The sequence below is a fragment of the Bos taurus genome, chromosome 19 (assembly GCF_002263795.3).
Source record: "Bos taurus isolate L1 Dominette 01449 registration number 42190680 breed Hereford chromosome 19, ARS-UCD2.0, whole genome shotgun sequence".
Taxonomy (NCBI): Eukaryota; Metazoa; Chordata; class Mammalia; order Artiodactyla; family Bovidae; genus Bos; species Bos taurus.
The window spans coordinates 12,318,522-12,337,658 of NC_037346.1; the positions used below are offsets into that span (position 1 = coordinate 12,318,522).

Here is a 19,137-nt window from a genome sequence, read left to right on the forward strand (position 1 = left end):
ATCCAACCATCTTATCCTCTGTCATCCCCTTCTCCTCCCGCCTTCAATCTTTCCCAGCATCAGGGTCTTTTCAAATGAGTCAGCTCTTCGCATCAGGTGGCCAAAGTACTGCAGTTTTAGCTTCAGCATCAGTCCCTCCAATGAATATTCAGGACTGATTTCCTTTAGGATGGACTGGTTGGATCTCCTTGCAGTCCAAGGGTCCTTCAAGAGTCTTCTCCAACTCCACAGTTCAAAAGCATCAACTCTTTGGCACTCAGCTTTCTTTATAGTCCAACTCTCACATCCATTCATGACTACTGGAAAAACCATAGCTTTGACTAGACAGACTTTTGTTGGCAAAGTAATGTCTCTGCTTTTTAATATGCTGTCTAGGTTGGTCATAGCTTTTCTTCCAAGGAACAAGCGTGTTTTAATTTTATGGCTGCAGTCACCATCTGCAGTGATTCTGGAGCCCCCAAAAATAAGCTCTCTATTTCCATTATTTCCCATGGCTTTACCTGAGATCAAATGAGTAGGAATCAGAATTGAGCTAAGTGTTTTTATCATTGGTCTAGGGTTTGTACACCATTAAATGGGCACAGAATGTTCTTCCTCTACATATTGAAGGGAGGGATACATCATGGCAGATGTTGCTGGCTGCCTGTTCAATGGCCATTTCCCTTTTGCTCTCACTAGGGGCACTGGAATGACACCCGAGGAGAACAAGGCCTTTCTTCTGGGGCTCAGTGTGTTCTCTGCTCGCTCCTGAGGCACACTGTGGCCAGCAGGGTGCAGGACACCTAACGCCCTTACCCCTAGGAAATTTCAGCATCACCTCACTCCTTGAGTGGCTTCCCACGAAGAGACTCCCAGCAACTTTTGTCTCACCTAATCCACCCTCAAAACTCAACCAAAATCATCTCTTTAAAACACAGATTTAAGGCGGATTGTTAGAGAAGGCAATGGCACCCCAATCCAGTACTCTTGCCTGGAAAATCCCATGGACGGAGGAGCCTGGTGGGCTGCAGTCCATGGGGTCGCTAAGAGTCGGACACGACTGAGCGACTTCACTTTCACTTTTCACTTTCATGCATTGGAGAAGGAAATGGCAACCCACTCCAGTGTTCTTGCCTGGAGAATCCCAGGTACAGGGGAGCCTGGTGGGCTGCTGTCTATGGGGTCGCACAGAGTCGGACACGACTGAAGTGACTTAGCAAGGCGGATGGTGCTACTGGCGGCACAACAATTTATTTATTTATTTTTTTAAATCATAAAGTAAATATCTAAGGAAATTCTTGTTTTATGTATTTATATGGACTCCTTACACAAATAACATTCCTGTTCTCCTAAGGGTTTCTTCTATAAATTGGAATGGCCAAGGAAAGCACTGTCTAATTTTGACTTGATTATACACGTTCAAGAGAGAAAGAGGGAGTGAAGAGAGAAGCGTTGGAAAGTCTTCGACTCTGGGGCTCAGCACGTACAACAGACGTCTCGGACTCGAGATTCATCCGGGTTGTCGGGTGGTTCCAACGCCAAGGGAAAACTAGGGGAGCCCACCCCACCCCACCCCACAGAGAGAATTTCTACAGCTACTCTAGCAAGGTGCTCCAGCTAAAGCATAGGTTTCAAACTACAGAGTTTCAACTTAACATCTAAAATTTTAAACTGTAGCATTTCTGCGACAAATAAGCTCAGAGAGCTCATCTCAGAAGAAAAATTAAAGAACTATTGCTCTGATGAATGACAAGTCTGGCTGTTGCTCTCGCGCCGCCCGACTTCCAGGCTCAGGCAGACACGTACGGGGGCGGCGGCTCCTTGGTGGCGCTGTTCACAGTGGCGTCATCGTACGGGGGTAGCAGCACTGTAGTGTCGTTGCTGGTAACATAAACCAGGACATCAGAGGAGTTCCTGCCATTGATATATCGGTAGCAGTTCCAAACACAGCTAATCAAGTAACCCTTAAAAGCCAAGATAATGCTGATGAACAGAAGAATAATGAGGACCAAACAGGTAGGATTCACTGACATGATATCATCTTTGTAAGGAAAATCAGGAGGCAGCTGTCATATATATTCCTGGATGGAGTTTGGATAAACAAGTACGGTGACCGCAACCAAGGTGTTGAGGGCAAAATCAAAGATCTGGTAGCAGAAGAATGGGATGATCCAGCCTGCGCGTTGCTTGTATGCGCCGTACGTAGCCATGGCACAGATAAGGATCATGAGAACAGAAATCGCGATGGCAATGCACATGTTGGCATCATCCATGAACTCAAAGTCACCCCCGAGTTCAGAACTTGAAAAGTGGTAATGATCTGGATCATCCAGGGCGCTCAACAGAATCAGCAGTACCACGGCATTGAGGATCAAGTACCAGACGCCGAGCAGGATGGTGCCAGTGCGGACATGGCAGCAGAGGCAGCAGCTGTTGGAGGAGAACCGTGTCCAGGGGGCCACCATCTTCATCGCTCGGGCCGCGGGTGCAGTGGCGCAACTCTGCGCCCAAGTTCGCAGGAGCTTTGGCCGTCGGTCCTGAGCACCGCGCGGCTGTCGCCGGCCCCTCTCTCCCCGGCTACCCTCACTCCCTCTTCCCGGCCCCCGTCTGCCTACCACTGGCCCCGGGCCCCGCGCCTCTCCCCGCGAAGAGCTCGCAGCTGGAACCTCGGCCGGAGCCTGAGCTCCGAGGGCTGCTGGCACAACAATTTAAATGTACTTAATATACTTCAACTGAACTGAATTCTTAAAATGATTAAAATGGTAGATTTTGCTATAGGTCTTTTGCCATAATTAAAACACACACACACAACCTAGTTGCTTCCCTAACTCTGCAGTAGTTTACTCGTGCATAACTCTTAACCACAGCCTAGAAAAATGCAGTGTTTTCTCACTTGATCAATGCCTCTTATTCTCATATCTCTGTTCCACATACCCTATTCAGAGTCCCTTATATTCGCCAGGCCTCCTCCTATCACAGAGCTGTTCACAAATGCAGTTCTTATGCCAAGAACACATTTTCTTTCTCTATTAGCTTTTCGTAATTCTTCAAAGCTCAGTTCAAACATCACTTCAGTGGCTCTCCAGTTAGGTAAAATATTCCTTCTTCTTTTTGTGATCATTTGACGAATGCCTCTCCCCTTCTCTAAACCATAAGCTTCCATGAGGGCAAAGACCTGTGTTTGGCATACTTGTTCAGTCACCAAGTCAGGTCTGACTCTTTGCAAGCCCATGGACTGCAGCACACCAGGCTTCCCTGTCCCTCACCATCTTCTAGAGTTTTCTCAAACTCACGTCCATTGAGTCGGTGACGCTATTCAACCAACTCATCCTCTGCTGCCCCCTTCTACTCCTGTCCTCAGTCTTTCCCAGCATCAGGGTGTCTGCGCTCAAATATCTGTACAATGAATCAATGAGTTGTAAGACGCACATGCAATTCCATCAGGGAGACACTAGGAGGCACCTTTGCTACATTTGCACTCAAGTAATTTTGATCAACAGTACAAATTTTGATGAGCAAACTTCTCTCCCAAAAAGCTAGAATAAAAATGACTATTCACCATAAGAGTGGTACTAAATACTATAATCTTACTATGGGCCAATAAGAATTACCATGCAACAAGTTAAACTTTAAAAACAAAAGCTAGAACTTAATTTTTTATATTTTTCCCCCATGTGCCAGAATAAAGACAGGTAAAGTGATAATAACAAAGCATTTCTTTTAGCTTAAATATTCAAATCTAAAGGATATTATCTTTTTAATGCTATACACCTTAAACTTAATATACAGTACTGTATGTCAGTTAAATCTCAATAAAGGTATTTGAGGTAAAAATATGGGATAGAAAAATAAAACCAAGAGAAAAAGCAGAACTGATGTTTTTCATTACTGAAACAGTATCATCTCTCCCACATGTCTTTTTATATGAAACAATCCATTTATTTCCATACATTTGTTTACAAAATTATGTTAATGCAACTGTCATAGGACATCACTGTAACAACTGTATTTTATCTCCTACATGGTGTTTTGCACCGGGTGAGTGGATCCTTCCCATAAACTCTGATTATTTCTTCCCTTTTTAAAACAGTAGCAAACCCTCTCCTGGGTTTTGACTCCAGCTAGAGCCCTAGCTCTCCTTCCCAAATTCCTAGAAGAGTGTCTAAAACTTGTTATATCAAAATTGCCTCTTCTCGCTCTTTCTTAAACCAATTCCAGTCACAACTGTGGTCTCACTATCCAACCAAAAGCCACTTTATCAAGGTCACCAATGACTCACATCACCTCTCAAGTCTTTGCTTTACCTGAGCTTTCAACAGTAAATACATTTTTTTTTAAATTGAGGTATAACTGACATATAAGGAAATACTCACCTTCTTGAAATACTTTATTCTCTTAGTTTTTAGGACACTCTCCCAAACTATCTTGTTTTTTACTTGTGGCTCTTTCTGTCTTGTCTGACCCCATTCCTCCATTCATGCCCCTACCTCTGAACAGTGACAGTATCTCAGGGCTCAGTCCCTGGACCTTTCCCTGTTCTTCCCCTCCCCTTTTCTGCCTACACTCAATCCCTTGATTCAGCCACAAACTGATGTCTTTAGCCTAGCTCTCACTAGCTGATTCTCATAACCAGAAGCCAAATGGGTATCACCGCTTCAATACCTGATAAGCACCTTGAATGTAACTTGTCTGAAACTGAACTCCTGACCACCCTCTACTAATCCGCTCTGGTCTTTGCTACATCGGTTAATGGCAACTCTTCAAGTTCTTCAGTTTAAAAAAAAAAACTCATGAAAAGGACACTGCGGATTATTGCTCCTTCTGCCTGAATTCTCATGCCCCAGTCACCCCCAGGCCCTCATCTCTTCACTCCAGCGTCATCTCTCAGACCTCCCCTGACCATTCCATTTAAAAGTATGACTCCCGCCTCCCACAATGTTTCCTGCTTAATATTTCATGCCAGCACTTTTCACTGCATACAATATATATTCTACTTATTTAGTTTAGTTTATCATGTTTCCCCCTACTATAAAGTAAGATCCATGGGTCAAGAAATCTTCACCTGTTTCGTTCACTGCAGAATCCTCAAAACCTAGAGCAGTACCTGTAACATAGCAGGCATTTAATAAATACTTGGTGAATGAATAAACAATCATGAAGAAGCGGGGACTCTGTGTGCAGTTTTAGAATATTTGCACATACTGATACATTTTAAGAAGTAGAGCTTAATTCCCCTCCACTTAAGGGCAGGAGAGACTGAGTGACTCACAGCTAACCAAAAAAAAAAAATATGGAGGAGGTGAAGAGATGTCACTTGTTTTTGACACTAGATCATAAAAGCACATCGTGGCTGCTACCCTGTTGTCTCTCAGATCACTCGCTCCAGTAAGGCGGCTGCCACGGCATGAAGACGCAACAAACAGCCCTACAGAGAAGCCCACTGGGCAAGGAATGGAGGCCTCCTGGCAATAGCCATGTGAGTAGGTTGTCCTAGAAGTGAATGCCCCACCCCATTCAAGCTTTCAGAACACAGTCATACTTGACACTCTGACTCCAACCACCCGAGAGACCCTTGAGCCAAAACCACCTAGTTAAGCCATTCCCAGGTTCCTAAGCCACAGAAACCATGGGAGATGATAAATGTTTTGAACTGTTAGGTTTGGGAATATTCTGTTAAAACAGCAATAGATTCTTAATACAGTGAGATTTTAATAGCCTGGTATAATCACTTGGGGGAGAAATTTGGCATCACATAATAATGCTAAAGATATACATATCTTTATACATCTTGGACTGCACTTTCCAAGTGATATGCCGTGGATGGTTTAAGTGTGACCGTGGGTCAGCAGGGTAGGTCCTGAGTGGCTAGAACCTCTAGGTCAGCTGCCCACAGCCTTGAGCAGCCTTCCCTGTTTATTCTAAGATATTATCTTATTATTTGTGTGCCATGGTATTTTAAAAGTTGGTGAGTAATGTAATGTAACCCAACAATTCCATTTCTAGTTATGTGCCTTAAATAAATCTCATAGATGTACACAAGGAGGTATTTATTGCAGCATTTTTGATAATAGGAAATGTGTGCATATAACCTAAATGTCCACCAATCAGGGCACAGAGGGAAAAAATATAGTTTCATGTTGGAACTGAATGTACAGCAGTTAACGCATGAACTAGAATCACATAAACATGGATAAATCGAAAAACAATGCACAGTGAAAAAACAGCTGGTTGGAAAAGCTGTTTTGAATACAATGGAAAACTAACCAAGGATCAACTATTTTAACATTACCATGCACTCTCAGAACTATAAGAAACCCAGTTTTATATTCTCCAGCTTCCGAGCCAATGTAGACATCTATGTCAACCACCCAAGCACTTCAAGTGAAGGAAAGGCTCACTACAGTTCACAAAATAATGCTGTTTATTACTTTTTATCATCTGTAGTAATTCTGTTTTACTGAGCTAAAATTTGGTTCTCTCTTTTATAGTTCATCACACATTTTTTCTTTTTGAGAATTTTCACCTGTTGCTCTCATTTTTGCATGCTCAGTTTTTTGAAACATTCAGTACATGGAAGCTCCCCACCCCCTACCCACCTTAGCTGAGCCACACAGCTTGTGGGATGTCAGTTCCCCAACCAGGGACTGAACCCAGGCCATGGCAGTGAAAGCCCAGAATCCTAACCGCTAGGCCACCAGGGAACTCGCAACACCTTTTTAAAATCAGGTTAATTTCTCTTCTAGATGACAAAACTTCACAAATACTAACCCAGCTATAAGTGTCCTCAGTATTTTGATTCCAGGCTGTATTCTGCCCAATTATCCTGTTTAAGTTTAGGAGAGTGGCAGCAGATTCCAGTGGAAAGAGTGGGGAAAATATTTATGGCTGCGTCAGGTCTTATTCACACTCGCAGGCTTAGTTGCCCTACAGCATGAGGGATTAGTTCCCTGACCAGGGATTGAACCTGCATCCCCTGCACTGAAAGGCAGATTCTCAATCACAGGACCACCAGGGAAGGTCCAAACTTACACTTGTAAGTTGAACAAAGCTGTACGCAAAATCCCTACATAGACTTGATCGACTGACTAATCTGGAAAGGCAGTTTCTTAACTGATTAAGTAGGACAGTCTACTGTATTACAGCATTCTAAGACTATACTAATTTTTTATGGCTAAACTATACCTAGGGGTTTCCCAGGTAGCTCAGTGGTAAAGAATCCTCCTGCCAATGCAGGAAACATGAGTTCGATCCCTGGGTCAGGAAGATACCTTGGGGAAGGAAATGGCAGTAAAAGAAAACCTACTCCAGTTTCCTGCCTGGAAAATCCCATGGACAGAGAAGCCTGGCAGGCTACAGTCTATGGAGTTGCAAAGAACTGTACATGACCAAGCGACTGAGTATGCATGCACTTATCACTGTAGAATTATCTTATGCTCATTAGCAATCAACGAAAAAGAAAGCAAAACAAAAAACCCTAGTTGTCTCTTAAATGAAATGCTATGAAAGCAGATAATCACCCAAAGCATATTATGAACTTAAACCTAGCACTTTTTATTTACTTTTATTGAATTTCATATTATTACTGCCAGTCTATTTTTTTTAATCTCATCTGGAGATCATTTCAAATGTATAAAGTGATAAAAATAAAAACATAACAAAGAACCCCCATCTTAGATTCATTACTGCTGACATTTTGCCCCATTTGCTTGTTTTCAATCTACATATGTATAAGGATTCTGTGCATGTAACCTTGCAACAAAGGTGTTTTAAATAATGGTCTTTTATCCCTAAGTACTTCAAAGTGTATTTTCTAAGAATAAGGACACTGCAGTTACCAGCTTCATAAATTTATATTAATATAATATGTACCTAATATACCACCTACCATTCATATTCTGAATTGTTAGATGGCCTAATAATATCCTTTATAGGCAGCTGAGAAGCCAGAATAGCACTTGCTTAGAACATTTCTTTAGCCTCCTTCATCTAGATTGTAGCTATGCACTCTTGACCAGGGTACTACCTAGGGGATGTGTGTATCACATGTCTGGAGGCATACAACGTCCTTATTAGTGACGGGAATTTTCATCATTCAATGTGTTGCCTGATTTCTCTACTCTCTAATTACTATTTTTTCTCTCTGGCAACTAAAAGTATTTAAACAATGCTAATAATATTCTGTTGCTTACATACTTCTGAATATGCATAATACACAAAATTGAGAACTACACACATTCTTTCTTTCTCTAGATAGTTAACAAATGTTGAAACTAAGCTAAGGGGGAAAAAATCACATCACTCAAGATCTCTTCAACTACACACTAATCTACTAATTTTGTACTGATTAATATATCCTGCAAAAAAACCATCTAATGGTATTGTTCAGCCTCCACCTCGCACCCTTGCTGTTGTTCAGCTGCCCAGTCATGTCCGACTCTTTGTGACCCGATGCACTGCAGAAAGCCAGGCTGCTTTGTCCCTCACCATCTCCCGAAGTTTGCCCAATTTCGTGTCCATTGCATCGGTGATGCCATCCAGCAATCTCATCCTCTGACACCCCCTTTTCCTTAGTCCTCAATCTTTCCCAGCATCAGGGACTTTTCCAGTGAGTCGGCTATTCACATCAGATAACCAAAATACTGGAGCTTCAGCTTTAGCATCAGTCCCCCCAACGAATATTCAGGATTAATTTCCTTGAATTTATTTGATCCTAAATACCCAGGATCAAATCAGTTGACTGATTTGATCTCCTTACTGTCCAAGGGACTTTCAGGAGTCCTCGAGCACCACAGTTTGAAGGCATCAACTCTTTGGCATTCTTCCTTCTTTAAGGTCCAGCTCTCACAACCATATGTGACCACTGGGAAGACCACAGTGTTGACCATATGAACCTTTCTCTGCAAAGTGATGTCTCTGCTTTTCAACACACTGTCTAGCTTTGTCATAGCTTTCCTGCCAAGAAGCAATCATCTGATTTCACGGCTGCAGTCACCATCCGCAGTGATCTTAGAGCCCAAGAAAGAGTGGGGAGTGCCACGATCTTAGTTTTTTTAATATTTAATTTTAAGCCAGCTTTTTCACTCCCCTCCTTCACCCTCAAGAGGCTCTTTAGTTCCTCTTCACTTTCTGCCATTTCCCCACCCTTACACCATCCCAATAAAAACCAACAGAGTATGTAATGGAGAAACTTGACTTAGTAGCAGTTCATAAGAGAAATATCTAGAGATCTGAGCTTAATAAGCCAACTAATGTGAAAAGATTACTAAAAGCTAATGGCAGTCATAATTCTAAAACTCCATTACTACAAGTACAATGCTCAGGGAGCAGGAACTACGTATTTCCACTGTACTTCAAACTGATCAGACCACATCTTACAGTGTTCTCAATTCTGGAATCACGTTTATTGAGGGAAACATCCAGAGGGATAGGACAAGACTAATGGAAGGTCTGAAATTAGCCTAGAGAAACACGCTAGCCAATTCTGAATAGGTAAATGACTGTCATTATGCAAAAAGAAAAGGTAAAGACACTGCCCTGTCTGAAAGCTTCATGGAGACAGATTTTAACTCATGGACTGTCTAATAATGCAACAATTTGTCCTTAAAAACATAAAGATTACGGAAGATATTCGTGTGTGCTGAACTACTTACCTGAATTACTGCAGCACTGTACCTGAACAGAGCAGGAATGTTAGAAACAGGAACACCAGTTGGTTTTTCTGCTCTTTTTGCTGCTCCTTCACCTGCTCCTTGTCCTCCTCTCTGTAGTCACGTAAGGTTTCAAGGCTTACGTGAAAAGCAAGGCACACACACTTCACGTACACCAGATAAACTAGCATCTGCTTTTCTAAACCGAAGTTCACCTTAGTTTTGAACCTGCAGTAAGACCTTACCCTCAGTCCACGTTGAGTTCCCCATGAAACCCCTCTCTATTCTTCAGTAATATTAATTCCTTGCCTCCCGGGCCCTCGGGAGCTCACTAATGCTACAAATGGCAACAGTCAACTTGAAATCTGCCATCTACCTGAAGAGTAAAGAGAAGCTGACTATCACTTTCCCCCGTTTTTTCCTTGGGTCAATTATATCACATATATACTATGAGTGAATGGCCTGGGTAACTAAGACAAAAATCTATAAAATAGGTGAAGTGCTTAGAAACTGCTACAAGCCCCCTAAATGGCACCCTGGCCTCCAATGTTATTACCCTATAATTTTAGCCATTATGATCCTTTAAAAACAAACTCGATCATGTCACTGCCCTACTTTAGTAAACAACAATAATAACAACAACTAACATTTACAGAGCATTTACTATGTGCCAGGCACTATTTTAAGTACTTTGCATGTGTTAAGTTACCCAATACCCACAACAGTATGAAGCAGGCCCCACTTCACAGCTGAAAAAACTGTCACAATATATTAAGTAATTTTCCCAAGTCTGTACAGTAAATGACAACACTGGGATTAGAAACCTAGGAACTGTGGCTCCACAGTCTACCTCTTAACCACTGGGGTTTATTTCCTCTCCTACTCTTCAATCCCTTCCCAAAATCATTTAAAATAAAATTCCTTATCATGCTCTAAAAAGCCTTGCAGAATTTAGTCCTTGCCTACCACCCATAATGTCTTCATCACACTTCCTTCCTTAGTCTGTACCACCCTTCTCAATCAGGCAAGCATCCTCATCTCCACCGTCATTTTAAATCCCTACCTTCTCTCTCTCACTAAAGACAAGGAGTCCTTTCCTTCCAGCGTTAGGGTTCTTTGCAAACAAATGACAATTTCCAGTTCAGGTTAACTTAGGGTACTTCCAAACAATTAGGCAGGAAAACCCAATCACGTCAATGAGCACTGCCAAAGGAGGTCAATTATCACCTGGACGTATTCATACCAACCAGGTTTCTTGGTTTTTAATTTTGATCCTTACTGGATTCACAATTCAAAATCATGGAACAGGGACTCTAACTGATCCAGCTGGGGTCATATGCCTGACCATTTATATTTTACTAAAGGACCCTGAACAGGAATGTCTAAACTAAGACCGCACAGAGTAGGGAAGATAGAGTTTCCCAAAAGGGAGTCAGGACATTATTTAGTAGGAAAAAAGAATATGTGCTGAACAACCCCCACCACCATTCCTCCCAAATCAAATGTCCACCAATTGCCTAATGGCCTCTGCAAGTGTTATGCCTTTGCTTTGACTTAGCCCCTTTTCCTCCTTCAGGTCTTATTCAAACACCACTTTTTAAAAGAATCTTCCTTAATCATCCTCTTCTCCTGGCCACCACCTATCCCTCCCACCAACTACTGGCATATCATATTGCTTAATTCCTTTTTGATGCTTTTGAAAAGAATTTTCTCATTTGTTTGCTCATTATCAATTTTCCCCATTAGATTATAGGGTCCATGAAGGTTGGGACTACATGTATTTGATCAAATACCAAAGATGAACAAGCAACAGCAGCATGATCTTTTAAAAAATGCAAATGAGATAATATTACTCTTTAGCTTAATATCCTTCAATGTTTCCCAGTAACCTTAGTCTAGAACAAAAATATCTGATGTTTACATTTGCCTCAATTAACTCCCAACTTTTGATAATTCCTAGAACATGCCAAGCTCTTTCCCAATTCAGGATCCATGCTTAGGATATTCTTCAACAGGCTCTTCACAAAATCTGATTCTTAGCCATTACATCTCAGCTAAAATAACACTTCCTAAAAGGAGCACTTCCATCACACTACCTAAGATAGATTTTCCCTTCTAAATTATTCTTTATCACAGGACCCCTGTGATTTCTGTCTTTCATATTTCCTAATCTGTAATTACTTCATGTACAAATCAGTTCAGTTCAGTCGCTCAGTCACGTCCAACTCTTTGCAACCCCATGGACTGCGGCACGCTAGGCTTCCCTGTCCATCACCAAATCCCAGAGTTTATTCAAACTTATACCCGTCAAGCTGGTGATGCCATCCAACCATCTCATCCTCTGTCGTTCCCTTCTCCTTCTGCCTTCAGTCTTTCCCAGCATCAGTGTCTTTTCCAATGAGCCAGTTCTTCGCGTTAGGTAGCCAAAGTATTGCATTTGCAGCTTCAGCATCAGTCCTTCCAATGAATATTCAGGCCTGATTTCCTTTAGGGTTGCCTGGTTTGAACTCCTTGCAGTCCAAGGGACTCTCAAGAGTCTTCTCCAACACCACAGTTCAAGAGCATCAATTCTTTGGCATTCAGCTTTCTTTACAGTCCAACTCTCACATCCATACATGAGTACTGGAAAAACCATAGCTTTGACTAGACAGACCTTTGTTGGCAAAGTAATGTCTCTGCTTTTTAATATGCTGTCCAGGTTGGTCATAGCTTTTCTTCCATGGAGCAAGCGTGTTTTAATTTTATGGCATTATTATTAACTTTATATTTTAATTTTTCATCTGCAGTGATTTTGGAGCCCAAAAAAATAAGTCTCTCACTGTTTACAGTACAGTGTACAAGCTTACCTTTTACAATGTACAAGCTACCTTTTACAATGTACACACTTACCTTTTACAATGTACATGCTTACCTTTAAAAAAAACTGAAATATAATTGACCTGCAATATTATACTAGGTTCAGAACAGATTTACTTCTTTATCACCCATCTCTCCAACTATTTATTCTTGCTCCCTGAGGGCAGAGTGTATCTGTATCATCACTCCAAACCCTAATACAGTACCCGGAACCAAGTTAGTGCTCAAGTGTCTTTAGAGGAAGAAGGAGAGAAGGAAAAAAATGGTGTTTTCTAAGAGAAATTCTCTTTAGAAGAAAACTTAACTAGTACATCCAAAGTAAGATATTTCTATAGTTACAATCCTCTAGCCTTCCTTCCAAAACAAGATGGAACAGAAAATAAGTGTTAATTTTGTCACAATTTACTCTGCTAGCTAATGGAAAAGAAAAAAGAGCTTTGAAGGCTCTGAAGAGAAATTTGAGGGGCTAAAGTAGGAAAGGACATTTAGAAATAGTTTTAAGGCTAACATCAAACCTAGGCATACATTTACTTCTTTAGAAAGAAATGGAAACTATCAGAACATTGAACACAACTCAGGATCAAAGAGCAAATGGCACTGAAATCCATACTTTAACCTTCCTCTCAATTAGGTTTTCAATCATTTACTACAGTATCTATTTACACACTCAGAATGTGCCAAATGAGGGTTTAATTCTCAGTCTTGTCTTTTATTTTACCACCATATGCTGCAGAACATCCGAGATGGTTTCACCAAACCGAAGTCCTACTTACCAAGTGCTCTGGCTACTGCCAGAAAGGGAATCTGGTCAATGACTGTGCTCCTCCTCACAGGTCCATTGTGAGTGAGCCGAGGCCGTTTCCAAACCACACGGTTCACCCCAGACTTGTTCATCACACTGAAAGACAAGAGGTTCACAGAAATACACTAAGTGATCACACTATATCAACTCAAGTAGTTTCACATGTTAAATAACTATTACAATCAGATTGTATTATCATCTGCTTTAGACACAAAGATGCATAAATCAAAGTTCCTGTTCATAAGGCAAAGACAAAATAGGGTAGATTAAGATGAGAATTTGGAGATTATTTAGGGAGCACAGAGAAATAGAAATGAGTAGATAGCATGTATATAAAAGCAAGATAATTTGATAACTTAGAAAACTGAGGGGAGGAAGAAGTGGTTATAAAAGAAGAGGGAAAAATACATAAAAGAAGTCAAAAAGGTTGTATAGTTTTTGAAGGATTTAAGGGTATTGAAAACAGAACTTTCGCTTTAGTATTTTTGATCTGAGGAATTAATAAGAAATGCTTCACTAGAAATACCTATGTATTTAGATATTTCTGTATTTAGAAATGTGAGATTAGACCCTGGAAACAGATCAGCTGTAGAGAGAGCGATCTGGGAGTTTGAGAACAAGAAAACCCTCCTAGAAATTTGGTGTAGGAGCAAGAGAAATCTGTAATTAATACACAGAGTAGTTAGTACACTCCAGGGTGCCCAACATATTGAAATATGGTCAAATATTTCAGCAAAAAAGTAATACTAAAAACACAGTAGAGATGGTCTCTCAACCTATGCCCGAATGACCGAAATGGGAAACTGGCCCTTAAATCAATTTAACCATAATCTGCCTGGAATTAAAAAAATAAATAAAAGAAAAAAAATGTTTCCCTGGAAGGTTTAAAAAAGTTGAGGGGAAGAGGGGAAAGAGCATTTCCAAGAAACAAATATTAGCCTGTCTGATAACAGGTTTACCTGACAGATAGATACATGCCCAAGACCGGATTCCTGACTCTCAACGATAGATGACATTAAGGTCATCAAATTAAGTCTTCACACTCAGGTCCCACGTGTACACTGAAACCCTCTGATTATAGTCTGAAATTTCATTTAGTGTACGGCAGGTCAGCTGACAATCATCTGTGGTCTTCTCGTCAGTTACTCTTCTCCTTATTAATGAGCACTATGCCATCCTGATGTATACCTGAGTCTCAATAGTTTACTATGTTGACTGTGAGTAGCATGACTCTGTCCCCCTAAACGTGATGAACTCAGAAACTAAACAGAATATGGGACAGACAATGGTGACCATCTCCACAGGAATGTCGCTAAGAAATGCTGTGGACATTAGCAGCAGCCAGCCAGTTCCCCTCCATCTATGGCTTTTCTACTACTGCTCTAACTTCAAAGGAATGAAGATACCAGAGAAGAGATAACAAATGGAATAAAAGCTCTAAGAGAAACAAAGGCATGCTCTGCTGCTGCTGCTAAGTCGCTTCAGTCGTGTCCGACTCTGTGCGACCCCATAGGTGGCAGCCCACCAGGCTCCCCCGTCCCTGGGATTCTGCAGGCAAGAACACTGGAATGGGTTGCCATTTCCTTCCCCAATGCATGAAAAGTGAAAAGTGAAGGTGAAGTCGCTCAGTCGTGTCTGACTCTTAGCAACCCCATGGACTGCAGCCTACCAGGCTCCTCCATCCATGGGATTTTGCAGGCAAGAGTACTGGAGTGGGGTGCCATTGCCTTCTCCGAACAAAAGCATAAATATATACAAATGAGAAAAAAATCTCCCTGAGTCCAGAAAAACATGAATATAGCAGAAGGAGAACAACTGCAACCATCTTTCGAAAGTATAAAACAAACCTCATGAGACAAGGGCAGGCCAGGCGCCTTGAGCAGCGCTGTCCCAACAGACTTGCAGCAGTGCTGGAAACATTCACTCCGCACATTTGAACATGTAGCAGCCACCAGCCATGCCCAGCTACTGAGCTCTGTCAATGTGGCTAGGGCAAATGAGAAACTGAATTTTTAATTTAACTTTAATTTATTTATATTTAAGTTCAAACAGCCACATGGGGCTACAATAACCAGACAGAACAGGAGGGGAATGAAACAAGTAAAGAACATGGTAGAAAATTTGGCCAATGTTAACATAGAAGATAAATATCAAGAGAGTTGCTCATTTACTCTCCCTTTTGAGAATTACTTTGTAGTACTGAAAGAAACACTGTTCCAGGTCATATAAGAGTCAGCAAAGGCGGTTATCTTTTTTTTGAGGTTGGAACTGCTTTTATTGGGGCGAGCGCGGCAGGCCCGCTGTGGTCAGGTGAGTGTTCCAGGTGAGTGTTCCGCAGCAAAACTGGGCGCCTCCACGCGCCACCTCCCCTGGCGAGGGCAACAGGCGACGCTCAGTCCGAGGGCGGAGGCGGGGGCGGAGCCGCCAGGGCCCCGGGCAGAGAGCAGGAGCTGGCGGCACCGGCTGGACCGCCCAGGCAGCGTGGCAGCATCCCGGGCAGGGCTGAGGCTCCCTGGGAGAGGCAGGCAGGCAGCACCGGGGGAGGGGTGTCCCGCAGGCCTCGGGGGGCAGAAGCCTACGGGAGCCCCGCCGTACCTGGCTGGCACGCCTGAGCGCTGGGTAATGGCGAGCCTTTCACCAGAAGGGTCTATCTCCCGCCCCAGGTCTGCGTCCTTGGGGCCTGCCTGGGGTGCGAACAGGGACACAGTGGGCACTTACTAGGGAGCTGAGGCTGGAGGGCTGAAGCCAGAGGCCTGGGGTCTGGGGGCCTGGCCTGGGCCAGCTGGGTCTGCTTGAGGACCTCGGCCTCCCGTGGGGAAGGGGCTTCCTGAGCAGCCCAGGAGACTAGGGACTCGCTGCCGCCCCCGCAAAGCAAGCAGGTTGGTCCTAAAGACACAGAAGCGCTGATCCCTATGGCCCTGCTGCTAGGGGCTCCATCCCCTGCCCAGGCAGGTCGGGCTGGGGCTGAGGGAACCTCGCCCAGAGGGAAGCCCCTAGGGAGATGGAGGGCCGAGTTGGGGGGTGGTTACTTTTTATTTTATGCTTTCTTCAAAGCTGACCCTCAAAAAGCAAACAGTAAAGACTACATCTACCATTCACGGACTTCCCCTGGCAGTCCAGTGGTTCAGACTCTGCTTTTCCAATGCAGGGAGGCTGGGTTCTATCCCTGGTCAGGATCTAAGATCCCCCAGGCTGTGTGGTGTGACCAAAAAAAAAAAGAGACAAAAAGTGTTTGTTGCTGTCCAAATCTTTGCTAATATCCAACCAAAATACCATTCACAAGAAACTATGAAACACAAGAGTTCCGGGAAAAGAGACACCAGCATTCTGCCTTCCTCACACCTTATGCCCTGTAGCTCTTTCCTAAACCTGCTCCCTAAAAAGTAAGGCTTGCATGTGTGCCATGCTCAGTCACTTCAGTCGTGTCCAACTCTGCAACCCTATGGACTGCAGCCCGCCAGGCTCCTCTGACCATGGGATTCTCCAGGCAAGAATACTGGAGTAGGTTGCCATGCCCTCCCTCCAGGGGATCTTCCAGACCCAGGGATCAAACCTGTGGCTCCTGCATTGTAGGCACGTTCTTTACCACTGAGCCACCAGGGAAGCCCCAAAGTCAGGCTTAACATTAAGTAATTACAGTAGCTACCCACATTGCTTTCAATATAACACTCCTGGGAGCTCTCTTGACACGTAATATTCAAAGTTGTTATGGTCTCTGAGCATAAACACCAACAGAGGAACAAATGACAAAAAAAGAGCACTGGCTAAAAGTTTTACACCCAGTAGCAAAAACCCAAAGCAATGCTGTAAAAGATGCTGTTTCTCTTGCACTTCCTGCCATTGTCCTGTGTGATTAAAAGGCATACAAAAGGATCAGCCTGACACGCAGGGGCTGACAGAGAAGCAACAGAAGGCTGGGAAAACAGAGCACTGGCCAGTTGCCTAGGGTGAGGACAGAAGGAAAGGAGGAAATAACTTATAACAAAATAGCTCAATTTGTGCAAAAAGACACCTGCTCTCAAATGGCAAAGAGTTCGTCCAGCTGTCCAGATGGTATTTTAAGTAACAGCACAAAAACCATAAACTCAAAAAATAAAGTTAAATACAAATACATATTAAAAATTCATAGAGAAAAATAAAGAATGGTAAAGAAAAAGATTTTTTACAAGACTAATGAAAGGAATCAGGCCTACCAATATTAAAAATTATAATTAAAGCCTCGATTTTAAAAAAAGTATGGTATTGGTATTTAAGGATACCCAGAAAAGGCCCAAATTTGGGTGGGCCACAAAGTTTGTTCAGGTTCTGCCATATCATCGTATGGGAAAACCTGAAGGAACTTTTTTTGGCCAGCCCAATAAATATGATTGCAAAGCTCACTTTACGTAACTACCAGCAGTGGTCTCAGATACACACTGACCTTCACTTCACACTTACAGGACCTAATAAACCATAGCACGAAACCAGGTTCACTTGACTTTGCGGGATACAGGACAGGAAACACAGTCTGCAGAACTGCAGCTCCAGTAGTGCCGCCTTCAGCAATGATCCTTACAGAAATCCAGGAGCCAACTTCCAGCCACCACAAGTGAGCTTCGTAGGCCACAGGAATCTGTGTCTCAAGAGCCCCTGACTTCCCGATCCCCACACAAGTCCAGCTGCATGCACACAGGGCAGCCAAGGTCCCTGCTTTCCAAGGGAAATCTGTGGTCCATAGCAATCTTTCCTATCCACCTGCAGTTCCATTCAAGGATCCTTCTACAACGAGCAATGTTGCCTTGTAACAGAGTCAACATTCCACACTTATCTTAACCAGGGAAAGACTGCTAGAAGAGGATAAACTCCAGGTCATCTTCCCACTAATAGAAGGGTTTTATGCCTGGTAAGCCTTCAAATCAGCAAGGAATGGCTGTGGAATTGTTCAAGTGGCTACTGATAGCCAGTTAGAAAAAAATATTAACTTGAATCCCTACTACACAACTTTAAAGTTCCAGAGCTATAAGATTAAAATGTAAATGACAAAACCATACAAATACTAGAAAAGTGGCTCTTGAAACATGGTTCAGGGACCCCCCTGGAAGTCCCCCAGACAATTTCAGGGGATCTGCAAGGTCAAAAAATTATTTTCCTAATAATACTAAGACCATGTGCATACAGTAGAGTTTTTAAACAGCTACAGAACTTGATATATTGTATGATAAAAGATGTCAATATTTGGATGATCTGCATAACCCAGCTAACCAATGTTTTACAAGTGACCAATACTTAGGTTTCAAAATCATGCACAGGGGCTATATACTTTATGATTCCAACTATGTGGCACTCTGGAAAAGGTAAAACTAAGGAGATAATAAAAAGACCAGTGGCTGCCAGGAATAGAAAGAGGGGAAGGGGAAAGGAGGCAGAGCACAGAGGATTCCCAGGACAGTGAAACTGTTCTGTATGAAACTGTAACGGTAGACACCTGTCATTACACATCTGTCAAACCCTAGAATGTACAACACCAAAAGCAACCCAAATGTAATCTATTGACTTTGAGTGATAACGATGTGTTAATGTAGGGTCATCAATCATAACAAATGACCCACTCTGGGGAAGAGAGCTGACAGTGGAAGAGACTATTCACATAGAGGAGGCAGGGACTTCTGTACTTTCTGCTCAATTTTGCTATGAATCTAAAACTGCTCAAAAAATAAAAGTCTATTAAAAAGATCATGCACGGATAAAGATATTATTTAACCAATGGCTCTTAACTGATACACCAATGGCTCTCAATGAAAGAATATGAAAAAGTTACTGGTAAGATTTCAAACATCACATTATCAATCTTTAAGAAATTCCCTCTTCGTGAAT

At 42.5% G+C, this 19,137-nt stretch overlaps 1 protein-coding gene and 1 pseudogene across 2 annotated transcripts in view; both read right to left on the reverse strand.

The window, feature by feature from the left end:
* The window catches only part of PPM1D (protein phosphatase, Mg2+/Mn2+ dependent 1D), a 61,132-nt gene that overhangs the window by 19,674 nt on the left and 22,321 nt on the right, over window positions 1-19,137 (reverse strand). For both annotated transcript variants that reach the window (XM_005220002.5, NM_001191444.2), the window contains exon 3: window positions 13,256-13,380. In XM_005220002.5, the coding sequence (XP_005220059.1) occupies window positions 13,256-13,380 (125 nt within the window). The remainder of the gene's footprint in view (window positions 1-13,255; window positions 13,381-19,137) is intronic.
* Window positions 1,535-2,646, reverse strand: LOC100295130 (lysosomal-associated transmembrane protein 4B-like; annotated as a pseudogene).